Genomic DNA, 16,161 nt, shown 5'->3' with positions numbered 1-16,161 from the left:
AGCAGGTGGTTCAGGTACTGAGCTTTATAAAACTCTACTCTGTTTGTGATATGCTTCCTGCTGCAACTAGCAGCCGAAGTAGGCACTGAGGAGGAGTAAATGCATATGCGCGTTCAGCATTTCGTGGGGAAGATGGAGGGGACGGGATGAGAGGCATTGACGGCCCGGGCAGGCCGCTGCACTTCTGGGAACCAAGGACAGCCCTCCTCGACGCAAGCGCTGAAGCGGAAGTGGTTCCTCACCGCCATGACAGATACCGAGGCGGAAGTGGAGGTGGTACCCCCTCCGCCATGACAGGTACCGAGGCGGAAGGCTTCGCTCCGCCTCGTGCGACGTGTCGGAGGGCCGGCTGGCGGCTGCGCGAGGGCTGTTTGCGACGTGGAGCGTGCGGGCGCGCAGGCGCCGAGCCGAGCCCGAGGCCGCCGGTTCCGCCGCTGCCGCGGAGAGGGCCCTACGGGCCCGGGGGTCGCGGCCGCGGCCTTGCCTGTGGCTCGGGGCTGCCGCGTCCGAGCGGGAGCGGGTGGCGCGGAGGATGAGCTGGTTCAACGCCTCACAGCTGTCCAGCTTCGCTAAGCAGGCGCTGTCCCAGGCCCAGAAGTCTATAGACCGGGTGTTGGACATCCAGGCCGAGGAGAGCCCCTGGCCCGATGCCGTCATCCCCGACTACGGCGACGGTGAGAGGGCGGCGGCAAGGCCTGGGCTTACAGTGCGTGGGGCGGGAGGGCGGCTCTCCTCATGGCCTCCCATCTTCCCGGACCGTCCGAGTGCTGCATGGGCTCTTCTCCCCTTCACCGCCTCCCCATCTCCTCTGAGAAATCCTCTGTTTTTGCGTTATTGCCATAATTTTGTATGGCTTCTTTCAGGCCTTTTTCAAGTTATATGCAGAGAGTATGTTTGCTTTTCTCGGATATTCTTACTTGCTGGAGGTGTCTTGGTCCACCTTAAGTCCTTGAGTTACTTTGTCTTCCTTCTTTTATTTTGTCTAAAAGCCAGTTCCAAGCTTTGGTAGGAAGTGTTAGCAAAAATGTTGCTGTTTGTGATCATATTTGCTTTATATGATATTGAAAACTTTTCTTCTCAACCTGTTGCATATTCATATAAGAAAAATATTAAAAAATAATTTCAAACTTCTCTTGGTCTATATCTTTGTGCTTTTTAATTGTTTCAGGAACAAATTCTCTCATAAGTGGAGGATGGGATACCTCTTCATGGGGTTTAAGTTCGAATACAGAACCACAGAATCAGCCAGTATCACCAACAGCAATCACCAAACCAGTGAGGAGAGCAGTAGTAGATGAGTCTGAAAACTTCTTCAGTGCCTTTCTCTCTCCAACGGATGTTCAGAGTATACAGAAAAGTCCAGTGGTGTCCAAACCTCCGGCCAAATCGCAGCGACCCAAGGAGGAGGTGAAAAGCACTTTAAAGGAACCTCAGCACTTCAGTCAGCTGGAAGTACTGGTGACTACAGAGGCAGAAGTGAAGGATTCCTCTGTAGGTGGCCTAGTGGACTTGAAAAACCGTGATAGTCCAAAGGAGAAACTAGGAGAGAATTCTGTGCTTAAATCTAATGCTGAGCATGAAGAAAGCACAAATGAAGTTGCTGACAAAAAGGCGTCTGCTCTAAATTTGAAAGAACCTGAGGATGCTCTTAATGGAAAATCCAATGTGGGGGCAGATAGAACTGGAGGTGCACTGGATAGCAACTCACAGCCTCCTAATACAGGTACAAAAGATGCAGCCTTGGAAACTAAGGAACAAAAAACTGAGGACAGGCAAAGCAATACACCATCACCCCCAATAAGCACTTTCTCCTCGGGGACATCCACAACTAGTGATATTGAAGTTTTGGACCATGAAAGTGTAATAAGTGAGAGCTCAGTAAGTTCAAGACAAGAAGCTGCAGATTCAAAATCCAGTCTTCATCTAATGCAAACGTCGTTTCAGCTTTTATCTACATCTGCCTGTGCAGACTATAATCGTTTGGATGACTTTCAAAAAATGACCGAAAGCGGCTGCTCCTCTGATGCTTTTGAAAGAATAGATTCATTTAGTGTGCAGTCTTTGGATAGTAGAAGTGTAAGTGAAATAAATTCAGATGATGAATTATCAGGCAAGGCTTGTGGTTCAGCATCTGTTGCTATCAGTCCTTCTGCACCAAAGACAGAAACGGTTGACCCCCTGAAAAGTAAATCTGAAGATGTGAACGAAAGTCCTGTGGTACACACTGAGGAAGCTGAGATGGAAGAGAGTGGGAGAAGTGCAACACCTGTTAATTCTGAGCAGCCAGATGTTTTGCTGTCTGCCGTGCAAACTGAGGAACAGGTTGGGAAAGAGGAGACTGAGCCTCAGCCCGATGCTGATGGAACGGTGCTGGAAGAGGACTCTGAAGTGGAAAAGCTTAAAAAGGTAAGCATAGAAGTTCTGCAAACACACCTTCTGATTCCAAGCTAAACTCCCATCATCTCATGTTAGATATATTAGCCTTACCTCAGCTGAATTGATTAATACTGAATTAACTTAATTGTAGAAAATTATCTAATATTCTGCTGTGGAAAAATATTGCTGAAATTTCTGGTCAAATCATTTTGGGTTTCACTTACGTTCAGTTATCAGTGTTGAGAATTGTGGCTGATGCAGGCAAATGGGAAGTACTGAAAAGTCAAATGTATTACTTTAATTGGTTGATGCAAATTCCTTTTTTTCTGTGAAAGGTGGAAGAGGTTTCTTGAGGTATTTTAATTTGATCTGTGAAACTGCAAGCCTTTAGGATTTCATCAGTAATCTGGGTAGTTTTTTGCAAGCATTTTTTCCCCATGTTTGCGAACTGTTAAAGTCTGGTTACATTGCGGGAGCATTACTTATGATCCTTGGGACAGTAATAGCATGAATGTCCTTTGTTCTGGATCAATTCATGTGTGTTTTTAGCAGAAATAATCTTTACTTTTAAAAAAGAGGTGTATTAGGCATTAAATGGAGAAGGAAGGCATGCGTATTGATAGCAAATAGGAGAAATTTGAACGGCTAGTTTAAATAGATGGAATATCCTACTTCTCCACATTTCTAGTTCCTCTGTGGAAAGCTAAACTTGAGCTTTGTGTGCGCTGTTTTATTTGTCCCATTTCCTTTGTCACCTTCCTGCCCCTCTGTTCTTGTCTTTAAATTCTGATATGTGTTGGTACATTTTACTCTATTTATTTTCTGCGTTTTGTTTTAGACACAGTGTGTTTGCACAGTATGTGACGTAGGTAGGCCCTGTAGGCCATGTCCTGTAGGCGTGTTTGCCATACCAAAGCTGTTTCTAACCCTAACAAGGAAAAAAAAAATTGCTTATGGGGCTCATAAAGCTGCAATATTATTTGTATTTTAAGGAAAGCTTTTTTTGTTTCTTTAAATTGTAGAGAATATCAGTGTAAATTCCTTAGGGAAACTCCATAGTCATGAATCTCCTTAAGTTTACATTAGTCTACATAAGTTTTCCTAACATACCAAGTAGTTGTTAATGGACCACAACAAATGTTGTCTTTTATTGACCATATAACACCATTCATTAATAGAATCTGTTTGATTTCTTTATATTTTGTATATGTTTGTGCTATTTCCCTCTATTTAGCTTTCAAAAATCCGTTATTAGATGATTTTTTTATCAGCTCCACACCCTGTCTGAAAGTTTGTTTTCTCATCCAATGTTAACATTTCATAGAAGAGACCTCTTCAGATGTGAATAATTCCATGACTTTGTAAAGAGTGGTATGAGGAGCACAGTGTTAGTCTGAGTGTTTAACATCAGCTGTTGTTCTATAGGCTATCAGCTCTGTTTAAAAACTTTGTAATTAAATACAACTGCTGTTCATTTTGTTGAGGAGCTCAGCTGAGCTGTATGTGCTTGCTTAGAAGGGTTTTTGTTTTAACTCTAGAATAGAAATCTTGTGTTTAGAATTGACTCAGTTCTAAGTAAACATAGCAGACACGTGGTGATCTTCTAACTACACGATCCTGAAAACCTTGAAAAGTTTAATGTTGAATAATATGGGGAGGGAATGGTGAGAGGGGAAAGGGGAAACCTGCTCCTTTCGTGTTTTAATTGTCCCATTCATCCAATCTTGATCTGTAAAAACATTGTCCAGATGATTGATTCATTAACTGAGAAACTGGAGAAGAGGGAAACACAGTTACTGAGTACAAGTAAAGAGAAGGCACGGCTGGAAGAAGCTTATGATAACCTAAAGGAGTAAGTATGGAAGTATACACGATCATTGGTCTAGGTGTAACTTTATTGTAATACACAAAGTAGATGAAATGGTAAAACATGTACCAGTTGTCACTAGAACAAAGGCTACAAGGGATATGCAGTATTTGGGGCAGATGGAAGTAATGCTTACATGTGCTGTGATGGTATTTCTTAGAGTTGTTATTTCTTGTAGCTACAACTTCTTTTGGGAGAGCTAATGAAGGAGGCCTAAGTAAGGAGTGGGAATCAGATGTGCAGTCAGATTTTGATATTACTAAAGATCTTTATTATAAGGCTGGGATCTGCTATTAAGGGAAACTGACTGCTCTGGGACAAAGAGATAAATCTGATTTACTGTGTCATTTGCTGACAGGAGCAGAGGCAGTGAAAACAAGGTAGGAGGGCTGGTTGTAATTAACATATGAATTCATTATTTAACTCAAGTTAAAATGCAAAATGAAAAGTTGAATTTGCCAGTTTACTTATCAAATATGAATTCTAGACATTTGCAGATAATATGTGAAGGTATTATCTAATGACTAAATTGATCTTAATTTAAAAATGTATGTATTCATTTCCCCTATGTATGATACAGATTAAGAGGTTATTTGAAAATAACTTGATTAAGGGGCAAAACTTCTAAGGTCTATCTAGCATCTTGTTGCTTTCGCTGGTAACTTAGTGGATTAATCAAGATTTTTGATTGGTACTTCTTATGGATGTGTGTAAAAGTCATAAGCATATTTTAAAAGCATTTAAACTGTTGCAGGATGTTTGGAATGTCACATATCTGTGAAACTGTTCTGAAGTGTTTATTTTAAATGCAGTGAAATGTTTAGAGTGAAAGAAGAGACCAGCAGCATTTCATCTCTTAAGGAGGAATTTGCACAGCGAATAGCAGATGCTGAAAAGAAGCTCCAGGTAGCATGCAAAGAAAGAGATGCAGCTAAAAAGGTAATCAGCTTTTTAATGAAACAAATCCTTGGAGGTGTTAAAATTTGATGGGATACAGCTCTGAGCAATCCCGTTTGACTCTGAAGTTAGCTTTACTTTAAATACAAGGTTGGATCACGTAACCTCCAGAGGTCCCTTCCAGCCTGTTGTTCTTGAGGAGCATTTTGAGAGGGAAGGGGAAAAGTAATAGGTGATCAGCATAACCATGCATTTATCCATAAACACATCCTACTAAAATACCCTAAGTATTTTGTTCTGTTATTTAGGAAGTAAAGACCGTTAAAGAGGAGTTGGCTACTAGACTTAATACCAATGAAACTGCTGAATTACTGAAAGAAAAAGAAGAGCAAATCAAAGGATTGATGGAGGAAGGTATGAATTAAAAAAAATAAAGTAAAATCTGTAGAATAATTTGAAATGTACTGTATTTACATTAAAGCCTTCGTTACTTGGCAGAGAAAATGCATCATTTGAAGACTGTTCTTAGAATAGCAGGCAATAGATGCTAAATTTTATGTGTTTACTTCACAGGAGAAAAACTTTCCAAACAACAGCTTCACAATTCCAACACTATTAAGAAATTAAGAGCAAAGGAGAAAGAAAGAGAAAATATTAACACAAAACAGAACAAAAAGATTAAGGAACTGGAAGAAGAGTTGCAGCACTTAAAACAGGTGAGATTTGCTTTTTTCTCAAAAGCTTTTTAGTTCAGCCTTTTGGGGAAGCTGTAGGTGGACTTATTTTTTTTTGTTTGTTTTGTTGATAAACTTTTCTAATTCTTATTAGTGGAACACTGAGATGCAATTTCGGTCCTTTTAAGTTGCAGTCACATCTCTTTCCTGCTGCTTGTTTGCACTTGCACTGCTGATTTTCAGGCTGACTAAATTCAGCTTACGAAATTTTGAGTTGGAAAAACATGGTCAGTTTTTGTTTTTGTTTTTTTAAACTTTGATTTGTTGCTCAAATCAAGATCTTAAAAGCTGAAGACGTAACATGAGGAAGTATGTGAAACTGGTGGTGGAATGTGTTCTGGAGAGGCAACCTTTTCTCTTCCCTTTCTGTTTTGGCAAGATCTAATATCACTTCAGTCATTTTGTGTAAATTAATTCTGTATCTGTTACCACAGTTGTCACTGTCCTTGCTCAGATGACGTGATCTACCCTGTGGACTGGAATTAGTCTGATGCTTCTTGTTGGCACCCTAATAGGTACTTGATGGCAAGGAAGACCTTGAGAAGCAGCATCGAGACAGCATTAAACAACTGAACATTGTTGTGGAGCGACAAGAAAAGGATCTTGCTAAGCTTCAGGCAGAAGTGGAAGACCTTGAAGAACGGAACAGAAGTGTCCAGGCAGCACTTGACAGTGCATACAAGTAGGCAGATATTTGTATGTCTGTATTCCACTGTACAATCATTTTCGGTGTCTACTTCTTATGCAGTGCTTCCATGATGCTACAATGATATATAATGAAGTTATTTGTGAAGTCACTGTTTGTTTCTTTTCTCTCTCCCACAGAGAACTTGCAGATCTTCATAAAGCTAATGCTACAAAGGACAGTGAGGCACAAGAAGCCGCCCTGAGTCGGGAAATGAAGGCAAAGGAAGAGCTTGGGTTAGCACTGGAGAAGGCCAAGGATGAGGCACGGCAGCAACAGGAAGCTTTGGCAATTCAGGTGTGTCTTAAACATGGTGAATAAAACTTCCTAATTGAACAAACAAGTGCATATGGATGGTGCCAAGTACATCTTCCATAATGTATCAGGCACAAAAGAAGATGGAACTCATTTCTAAGACTTAATTCTAGTTGTCTAAATAAAGTGACTTTGACAGTCTATCTACTAAGTGTGTAGTATTCGTATCATGATGCAAAGGTCGAGAAATTTAATTGGACACAACTTTTGGGGATAAATAAATTGGGGATAAATTTGGGGGATAAATAAATGAAATAATACAAAAATCTAGCTATTTGTGCATATGTAGAACTCAAGTGTTAAACTTGTAAGCAGACACGCCCTGTTTGAGTGTGTTTAAGAGCAACAGAGGACTATAGCAGTTAGTAGATGGCGCTGTAATGTTTGGTAAGAGTTTAATGACACACCTTGTTTACCTAGGTGGCAGACCTGAGGCTAGCTCTGCAACGTGCAGAACAGCAGGCAGCGAGAAAAGAAGACTATTTACGTCAGGAAATCAGTGAACTACAGCAGGTATTCCAGCAAATAAGCAATGCATATCTGTAAGGAGGGCTCAAAAAATTGAAAACAAAATGTTTACATTACATAAGTATCCTGAAAGAGAGGTTTTGTATTCCCAGTTTCCTGTGGTGTTTTTTTCCCATGTAGAAGAACAATAAAAAATGTGTGGTCAAAAGACGTTGCCTTTAATATTGAAAACAAAATAATAATTTTAAAGCATTTTAAATGTAATGCTATTCTTCTAGTATGAGACAATGTACAGTCATTAAGTTTGTCTTCTAAAATTGCTAGCAAATGTTTCGAATGACTCTTATCTTCTTCTTAAGAGTATTTTTTTTCTTGATGTTCAGTTATTTTGTTGTCAAAGGTCTTCAAGTGGTGTCCTGAGGGAAAGTAAACTTAATAACAGATGATATTGGAGCACAAAGGGATTTGTTTGTATGGGGCTGGAACTGAGCAGAATCATGCATAAGTGTTGTGTAAGTGGAGGATGAGGAGAGAGGTTACCAAAATTAGAGGCATTATTTGTCTTCTGCTGCAATGTTTAGTGTGCTGCCAGGTATGAACTGATAATTTGCAAGGTTGGTTAATTCAGGAAGCTTCAGGCATCAGAACTGACCGCTGGTATTGGATAAATTGCTTTCTACTCTTGAAAATGAAAATGTGTGGGCTGTTGCTTTGTCATGTATCTAAAAATGATGCACTACCCTGCTGGGATTTCAGGCTTCACTGTTAGTTTAATCAAAAGGATTTTAGAACGTGATGTATTTAGATGAGTTGTGTGATATGATTTAAATCCACTGTATGGTTTTAATGCTTTAAAACATTAAACTTGTGATTTCAGAGACTCCAGGAAGCAGAGAGCCGGAACCAAGAACTAAGTCAAAGTGTTACTTCTGCTACACGCCCTCTTCTCCGGCAGATAGAGAATTTACAAGCCACTCTGGGAGCACAAACCTCTGCGTGGGAAAAATTGGAAAAGAACCTTTCTGACAGACTTGGTAAGATGTTTGTAGCTTATACTGAGCTGTACAACTCTCGCTGGAAGATGTAAAGTAACTGAAAGTAAATTTAAAAAGGCTTAATGTTTGCCCAAGGGTTGGGTGAGTGAATTGGAATTGGTGAGCACAAAATGCGTTCCTGTAAGGAACTGATATATGGGTTGTATCGCCAAGGTTCTCAGGTATGTAACTCACTGATATTCTTTAAAACACAATTGCAGGACAATGGGACTGTAAGATAGAGGTGTTACAGTATGCATGTACTTACAGCATGTGAAAGAAGCATGAACGCTGAGACACTGAAGGTAGACTGGTATTTAGAAAAAAAAATAGTTGCTTCAGAAATACTGACAAAAATGCCTCAACGTCCATTTTGATGCATAAATGATTGACCCGCATTATAACTGTGTGAGCAGAAAAGGTAAATTCTGTATTGATTTGTTTGTTTTTGCCTTTAACATTAGGTGAGTCTCAAACTCTTCTAGCAGCAGCTGCTGAGAGAGAACGGGCTGCTACAGAAGAGCTTATGTCTAATAAAGTTCAGATGTCTTCTACTGAGTCTCAGAACAGTCGCTTAAGGCAAGAGAATAGTCGCCTCCAGGCTCAGGTAGAAATGGAGAGAAACAAACTGAAGAAAATGGAAGTTGAAAACAGTAGGTGAGTAGAGTGGAGTCAGCTATCTATTGTACGAACATCTGCAGCAGCTCTTTGACTTCAAGCTGGAATCTTGAGTGTTGATTTCGATCCCCAGAGTGTTGATAGTACTGTTTAAAAACAAACAAACAAAAAACCCAGTTCTTAAGATAACAGTCAACTTCTCGGGGGTAGTTTGTTTCATGCTAAAGATTGTCTGAAATATGGCACTTCATAATGTTCTAACATCTTGAAGTCATGTTTTTATTAAGTGATTTTGCTGATAAAGATATTGCTGAGCATGACATCGTATGGTACAGAATATCACTTTGGCCAGTTTGAGTCAGCTGTCTTGGATGTGTCCCTTCCCAGCTTTTTGTGCTCCCCCAGCCTCCCTGCCCATGGGGCAGCATGAGAAGCTGAAAAGTCTTTGACTGTGCAAGCACTGCTCAGCATTAACTAAAACATTCTTGTGTTATCACCTCTGTTTTAATCAAAAATCCAAACCACAGTATCATGCAAGACTGCATGAAAGAAATTAACTCTATCCCAGCCAACATCAGAACAAAAGTAAATACAGAATACTTATTTCTTGACTTTTTGTTCCTCTTTGATGGTAGGTATGAGGTTGAACTAGAAGAACTCAAAGATGAATATGCAAAAACTTTGGAAGATGCAAAGAAAGAAAAGGTATTGTCTGCTTCAAGTCTACTTCAGCTTTTAGCTTTTATTGACACCTGTGCCAACAGGGGGTTAACAACCTGTGTTAACTTTTGTAGGCACTGCTGACTACTCAATTAGAAATGGAGAAAATGAAGATTGAACAGGAAAGAAAGAAGGCAATTTTTGCACAAGAAGCAGCAAAGGAAAAGGTACCAAAGCCTAACATTTCTATTCAGTTTTATTGAGGCTATCATTATTCTGTTAGATATCTAGAAACTAAAACTGTGGCAAGCAACAAAGCAGCCTTAGGGCAGTACAGTATATTCTGAGTGTACACATTAGGAATTTGGCTTTTTCTTTATTGTGCCTGCCTTTTATTTTGAGTGAGCTTTTGTAAAACTTGCTGAAAGAAGTCTTGAGTAATAATTAAATTAATAGAATAGATAAAAACCAGATATTGGTTATTCTGAATCTTCTGAATCTTCTTCTGAAGCTACTTGTTTGCTTTGCTTAGAGTGCTAGCATTGCTTCCACTGAGTTCCTGTTCTGAGTTTCACATACTTGTATGTAATGTACTGCATACCTTCCACTTTAAGTCACAAAATAGTCTTGTGGCGTCAGTAACTTCTGATTTGCAGTTGATATTCAAGTGAAACTGTTTCTGTTGCTGGTTACTTCCTCTCTCTAGTTCCAAAATGTAACAGCTTTATCCTTCAGAGGGTCCTAAACTTTCAGATGCTGACTGTAAAAGAGATCAGTCTGTTTGGAAGGTATGTCAGTAATATAAGAAATCTCAGAGTTAATTTTCATAACATTAAAAAAAAAAAAAAGGAAAGAAAAAGAAAAAAGAGAATTAACATGCATTCCAAAAAGTGACATACTTCTGGGTTTTGTTATTCTTCCTGTGGTGTGTGTTTGGGCATCTAAAACTACTTCTGCATCTGCATTGTCTACTGAAAGAGAAATTATTTTGTTGTAGTCCGCAGCTTGTGTCTTTTTTGCTTGAAAAGTCTAAAGAGTTAAGCAAACACTGAAAGTGTTAGTAGCACAACAGTTCTTCATCACTGAGCTTTTTACTAGGTGAGGAGGAAAGGGAAGTCTGTTTTTACAGAATCTTTCACCATCTTGTAAACTTTTTTTCTGTAACTAAGTGGTGATGATGTTTGCCTTGTTGGTTTTCTTCTTTTTTATTTAAGGATCGGAAGTCATTTACAATTGAAACTGTTTCAAGCACTCCAACTATGTCACGCTCTAGTTCCATAAGTGGAGTTGATATGGCAGGTCTTCAGACCTCTTTTCTGTCACAGGTATTGTATATCAGTAATACTGGCTTTTTTGATGTACTTTTTTCTCTTCAGGAAGCTTTGTTAATGTTGAAAATGACTCTTGAGAACTTGCTTATGAGATGTCTATGACTATAAAGCATCTGTGAAAGGCAGACAGATATACACATGCAGACAGTTTTTACTGCAGACAGATATACGCATGTATCAGTGCTGAGTTCAGATGACCAATTTTAGCCAGAAGATTTGAATAACATTGGTAGAAGTCAAGCCAACTGATTTATCTTTGCAAGTAATCCAGGTGTAGGGTGCAAGCCCACTCTGCAGGCTGTATCATTGACTGTTGTGGCCTTTGTGAAGTCCGTTGCTTTCATGTGGATGCAGTTGTCCATGTCCGAGTTAAATGGTAGTTGTATGACATAAATACTTGCCAGTAAGGAGCTATCTCAATCTGTAAATATTCACCTTAAGCTTCTGTTTAAAAAAAAAAAAAAAAAGAATGTTAAGTATTGAAGTGCTTGCTTAGTAACAGTATAATTGTAGATTTTAAAGGAAGTAATACTTCAGGAGAGAGGGGATTTAAAAGCAGGTACTTGTTAGACAACCTAAAAATCTCACCTTTCTATTTGTAGGATGATCCTCATGATCACTCATTTGGACCAACAGCTACCAGTGGGAGCAATCTTTATGATGCTATAAGGATGGGAGCAGGTTCAAGTATAATTGAAAACCTTCAATCACAGTTAAAACTAAGAGAAGGAGAGATCTCACATCTACAGGTATTGTGGTTACTCTTATATAGATGAAATGCAGCACTTTTAAGGTTAAATGTTAATGCAGTCTGCTGTGTTTTACTGGTTTTATACTCAGAAAGTTTGATTCCTCTCCTCACTGCAGACTGTCAGTTCTGTTAATTCAGAAAGCCACTGCATGAGTGGCCAAGTAGATAGGGATGAGCAAGAGAAACATTTGTTGCTTCCTTTTTTCATTTTGGCAAGGACTTATCAAGAAAACTGAACTTGCCTGTCTGAAACAAAACGAAGCAAAAAGCACTGATCAGATCTGAGAAGAAAGTGAGAGTGCTTCCAGGAGGTGCTATTTCTTAGTTCAGTTAATGAAAAATCTTTACTGTTTCAAAACATTCAGATCCTGCATAATATGAAAAAGGTAATTATCTCTTCCTCCTAATGGTGAAACGTTTCCTTTAGCTGGAAATTGGAAACCTTGAAAAAACTAGATCGATAATGGCAGAAGAATTGGTCAAATTAACAAATCAAAATGATGAACTTGAAGAAAAAGTGAAGGAAATACCAAAATTGCGTGCACAGTTAAAGGTAAGTGCATTTGTGTTGTAAATCTGATATAATGGGCTTTTTTTAATACATCTATCAGTTTATATTAAAATACGTCTCTAATCATAAATGATTTCTTTGCTTATTAGAAAATCTGATAATCCCTACTTCATGACTGATAATCACTTTCAAAATGTCTGTGTTAAAACGTGTGCTTTACATAGGATTGCATGCTCAGGTAGTGAGAGGTCATTTCTGCCACATAAAGGCAAATCTTTTTAGTAGAGGAGATGTTTTGATAAACAGCCTCAATTAGAGGCTGAGTTTGTGTGTGGCAGTGATACAGTTAACAGGACAAATATTTTAGTCCTCTAAACACCTCAGAACTTTAACATTAGAAACAGTTTTGAAATAATTTTGGAAATTACTGTTCTTTAAATGCAGAATGTCAAAACATTTCCATAGTAAAATTTCAGTGTAATTTGCTAACTGTTTTTTAATGCATGTGGCACTTCAGGATGCTTCAGTGATTCCTCTGTACCAGCACCAACTCTTCGTAGTCCAGAACTTTCAACTTGGGAGTTTCTTCTCATATTTAGATAAATCCAGCTGTATTCAGAGAGTCGAAGCATAAAGAGTTTGCTTTGTGCACCACTGTAAAATAGTTACACTTTGATAAAATGACACTCTGCTCATTTTGCCTAGGAGTGTAAAAACACTGTTCTGGCAGCAAATCTTTGAGTGTCAGTCTGATAGCAAACTGTGTGTTATTGCAGGACTTGGATCAAAGGTACAATACCATTCTTCAGATGTATGGGGAGAAAGCAGAGGAAGCTGAAGAACTCCGGCTAGATCTTGAGGATGTGAAAAACATGTATAAGACTCAGATAGATGAACTTTTAAAACAAAGACAAAACTAACTCCTGCTGGAACTCCTAATGGGATATGGTAACAGATTGTATAGATATTTGTTTATGTAAATGCTGGATTAAAATGTCTTGTTTAAAAAAAAAAAGAGAATTAAGTGTATGATAGAAAAGTGTGTCTACACAATAGAGTTCATACATTGACAAAAATCAATGCTTTAAATGTCTTCTACTGTCTGCAGTTAAATTATTTGTGCAATATTTAAAAGAGAAAATTAAGTCATCTCTGTATTTCTGTTTTTACTAAGAAAGGACCATTTTACTTACAAAAACACTATCAGGAAAGATGGTTGTTACCTCATGAGACAGCACTGGAAGGCATGAGATTTACTCAAGTGGCCCTTCATATACTCATATACCCGTGACAAATCAGAAGCCTTTTTAAAATGTTCTTTAGAAGAGTTTTTCTAAAATTTGACCAGGTCATTTTTAGTAATGAAATAGCAGTGGTTTGCAGTCTGAAGGATAATTGGGTATTTTCCTGAAAGGAAGCTCTTACGTTAGGACATGTTAGGACAACAGTTCTCTGTGTAGAATAGTCAGCCTGATCTACTTCTGAGTCCTGTAAAGCAGAGTGTGAGACACAGATTAAACTGTATAACCTACAGCTTTATTTTATCTATTGCTCATGTTGTGTCTCATGAGCTGTCTGTAGGCAGCTGATCTGTTTGTCATTCTCAATGTTCTTAACTTGTAACACCAGAAAAATGAAGCGTTCAGTATTTGCTCTGGGATTGAATGCTGACTCTTATAATGGTAGCTAAAACGGTTCAGAAGAATGCAGGAAAAAAATACGTATTTTTTGAAATAAAAGAATTGCTGCTGCTCTCATGTCATCATTCCTGGTATATAAATAGCAAGGTTTAGGCTTCTACAGAACTGGATTGCCGCTTAATATAGTTTTCAAGCAAGTCTCCAGTGGCTGCAAAGTATTTCTCATGCCATTCCTTGAGTGAGGTATTGGTCAGACAGCATCCACGTGGCTTGATGCCTAGCCATGCTTTGGGTCGTGTCAGAGGAAACTTTGGAATTGGACCCTTGGGAATGCTGAGAATCGGGGGAAGAAGCTTGTCTCCTCCTCTTTGCATTCCAGCCAGCAAATATTTCTCTGTCTCAGAGCTGTAGCTGTGATAGACACTCATGTGAAATACTCTGCAGTTGAAATTCTTGACCTATCATACTGTTGCCTCCACTTCGAGGGGTTTCTTTTGCATTTGTGTTGGAGAACTCTGTTTCTGCTTCTGTATTCAGTGGACAGAAGGAGGCAAAGCTACAGATGATGAGAAGCTGTTTTTGTTGAACAGCCTCAGAATTTATCACTTTGCCATCATAGTGAAATGTTCTCAGTTGCTTTAAGTTAAAAGGAAAAAGCCTACAACAAAAAACCAAGCCAAAGTGAAAGCAGTCGTCGGAACTTAGATTTGCAGCATGTTAAGTCAGCCAGAATTAGGATGTGCAACTGTCAGCTCATCCATTTCTTGAAAAGCAAAACAAAGAACCAATCAAACTCCAAAACACCTTATTTCATAAAGATTAACGTTGAGAAACAGCTGTTATTCTTCGCAGAGAATCAGTAGATGGCTCTTTTTACGGTCTTGGGAGACAAATGGAGCACTTTAGAGATATATATAGATCACTTTATGGCTTTTGTTTGGCCTTAGTACTGCCAGTGTTTTTGAAGGAAACGTTTTGTTTCTAACATGTGCAGGATGCTCCTTCACATGCAGGTTTGAGCGCCTCAGCCTGTCTTGTGTTTCCAGGAGGTAAATGAGAAATTGACACACACACACACACACACACTCAGCATTAACATTTTTTAGATACAGAAATATTTGAGGGTTTTGTTAGATTTCCAAATTGTACAAAAGCAGATGTAAATAGCTGTATTGACTCTTTTTGGATTCTTTATTCTCATTCAATGCAACATTTGCTATCACAGAGCAATCCAGGGGCCTTCCGTGTCATAAGCATCAAAGCCTTAGAAACCAGAGTAGCTGCTGGAAGGTAATATAGACTTCTGATTCACTTTGATATCATACTTGTAGGCTTGTTTTAAGGAAACGTTGATGTATACCAGGACATTTGATGCTCGTTGCTATGGAAAGGAAAAAAAAAACACATGCAAAAAGCAAGCATTTAGGTCACAATACTGCCATCCTCTTCCATTTAAATTTGTTATGTTTAAGTAACCCTCGTGGAAGCAACTAATTTACAGCTCATTCTCACTGCATAGGCGAGTGTGGAGAAAGGTTATTTAAGGGCTTGCTCAAAGTATGCTGTTCAGAGGGGTCTTATTTCATGCCTTTGGCAAAGGAGGGCAAGGCCTCTGCTAAGGGAGGTGGGTTTGGATGAGCATAGAAGGGGCCGGCATGGTGTTGAGTTGGTGTTGCCTCCTCCAGGAGCAAAGAAGCAAACATTAAAAACCACATGTATCCATCCATTGGAAAAAGGGTTGGTTCTGTCCATTTTTGTCCCGTTAACACGTCTGTTACAATGCACGTTTCGCTAAGGGCTATGAAGATCCTAAATAAGGAACAACATGGGTTACCCTGTGGGGAAAACGGAACCTTGGTTTCTAATTGTAAAATGTGTATAGACTGTACAGAGCACAGGTCGGGGTGAAATAAAACTTTATGCTAAGCGTGGGCTCTGGTTCTGTCTGTCAAAGGCTTAAAGCAGCGCTGTGGGTTTCTCTTGTTGGTAGGTATGGAGCGGGAGCTCTGAAGGGAAGATGCTGAGTGTAGGGCTGCCCGAGGGCTCCGTGGATTTGGAATTTCAGCTACATGTGAACGAGTCATGGCTATTTGGGTACAAGGGCCTGGTGTATTTATAACCGCACGGCGGTAATGGGATTAGGGATGATGTGAAATGCGGGCGAATTTCCTCTGCTGGCGGCAGGAAGGGGCAGCGCCGCCCGTGCCCCGCAGCTCCCCGGGGAGGAAATGGAACAATGCGGCGCTAAGAGGCCGCGCTTCCTGCTGCGCGGCG

General features: G+C 39.5%; 1 protein-coding gene across 2 annotated transcripts; it reads left to right on the top strand.

Annotated features, from left to right (window-relative positions):
* The first annotated feature begins 131 nt into the window (after positions 1-131).
* Positions 132-15,813, top strand: TMF1 (TATA element modulatory factor 1). 2 transcript variants are annotated; one of them, XM_046900227.1, is made up of 17 exons: positions 132-297; positions 1,169-2,406; positions 4,125-4,228; positions 5,056-5,182; positions 5,449-5,554; positions 5,714-5,856; positions 6,390-6,556; positions 6,700-6,856; positions 7,295-7,387; positions 8,220-8,376; positions 8,841-9,033; positions 9,630-9,699; positions 9,789-9,881; positions 10,869-10,979; positions 11,588-11,734; positions 12,164-12,289; positions 13,024-15,813. In XM_046900227.1, exons 1-17 carry the CDS (start codon positions 147-149, stop codon positions 13,165-13,167), a joined length of 3,327 nt encoding a protein of 1,108 aa, XP_046756183.1. In that variant the 5' UTR covers positions 132-146; the 3' UTR covers positions 13,168-15,813. The 2 variants fall into 2 exon arrangements, with proteins under 2 accessions (XP_046756183.1, XP_423749.3); XM_423749.8 differs by lacking the exon at positions 132-297 and adding an exon at positions 405-674.
* Positions 15,814-16,161: the final 348 nt, after the last annotated feature.

The sequence above is a fragment of the Gallus gallus genome, chromosome 12 (assembly GCF_016699485.2).
Source record: "Gallus gallus isolate bGalGal1 chromosome 12, bGalGal1.mat.broiler.GRCg7b, whole genome shotgun sequence".
NCBI lineage: Eukaryota > Metazoa > Chordata > Aves > Galliformes > Phasianidae > Gallus > Gallus gallus.
The sequence above is the reverse complement of the archived record's forward strand: the minus strand, read 5'-3'. Positions and strand labels throughout refer to the sequence as shown.

Bases quoted from the DNA above. Each gene is read 5' to 3' on its own strand.
- TMF1 (XM_046900227.1), top strand. From the start codon at position 147: ATGAGAGGCATTGACGGCCCGGGCAGGCCGCTGCACTTCTGGGAACCA. The intron at 9,034-9,629 runs GTGAGTAGAGTG...CTTTGATGGTAG, and splicing joins ATGGAAGTTGAAAACAGTAG to GTATGAGGTTGAACTAGAAG. The intron at 11,735-12,163 runs GTATTGTGGTTA...CGTTTCCTTTAG, and splicing joins GAGAGATCTCACATCTACAG to CTGGAAATTGGAAACCTTGA.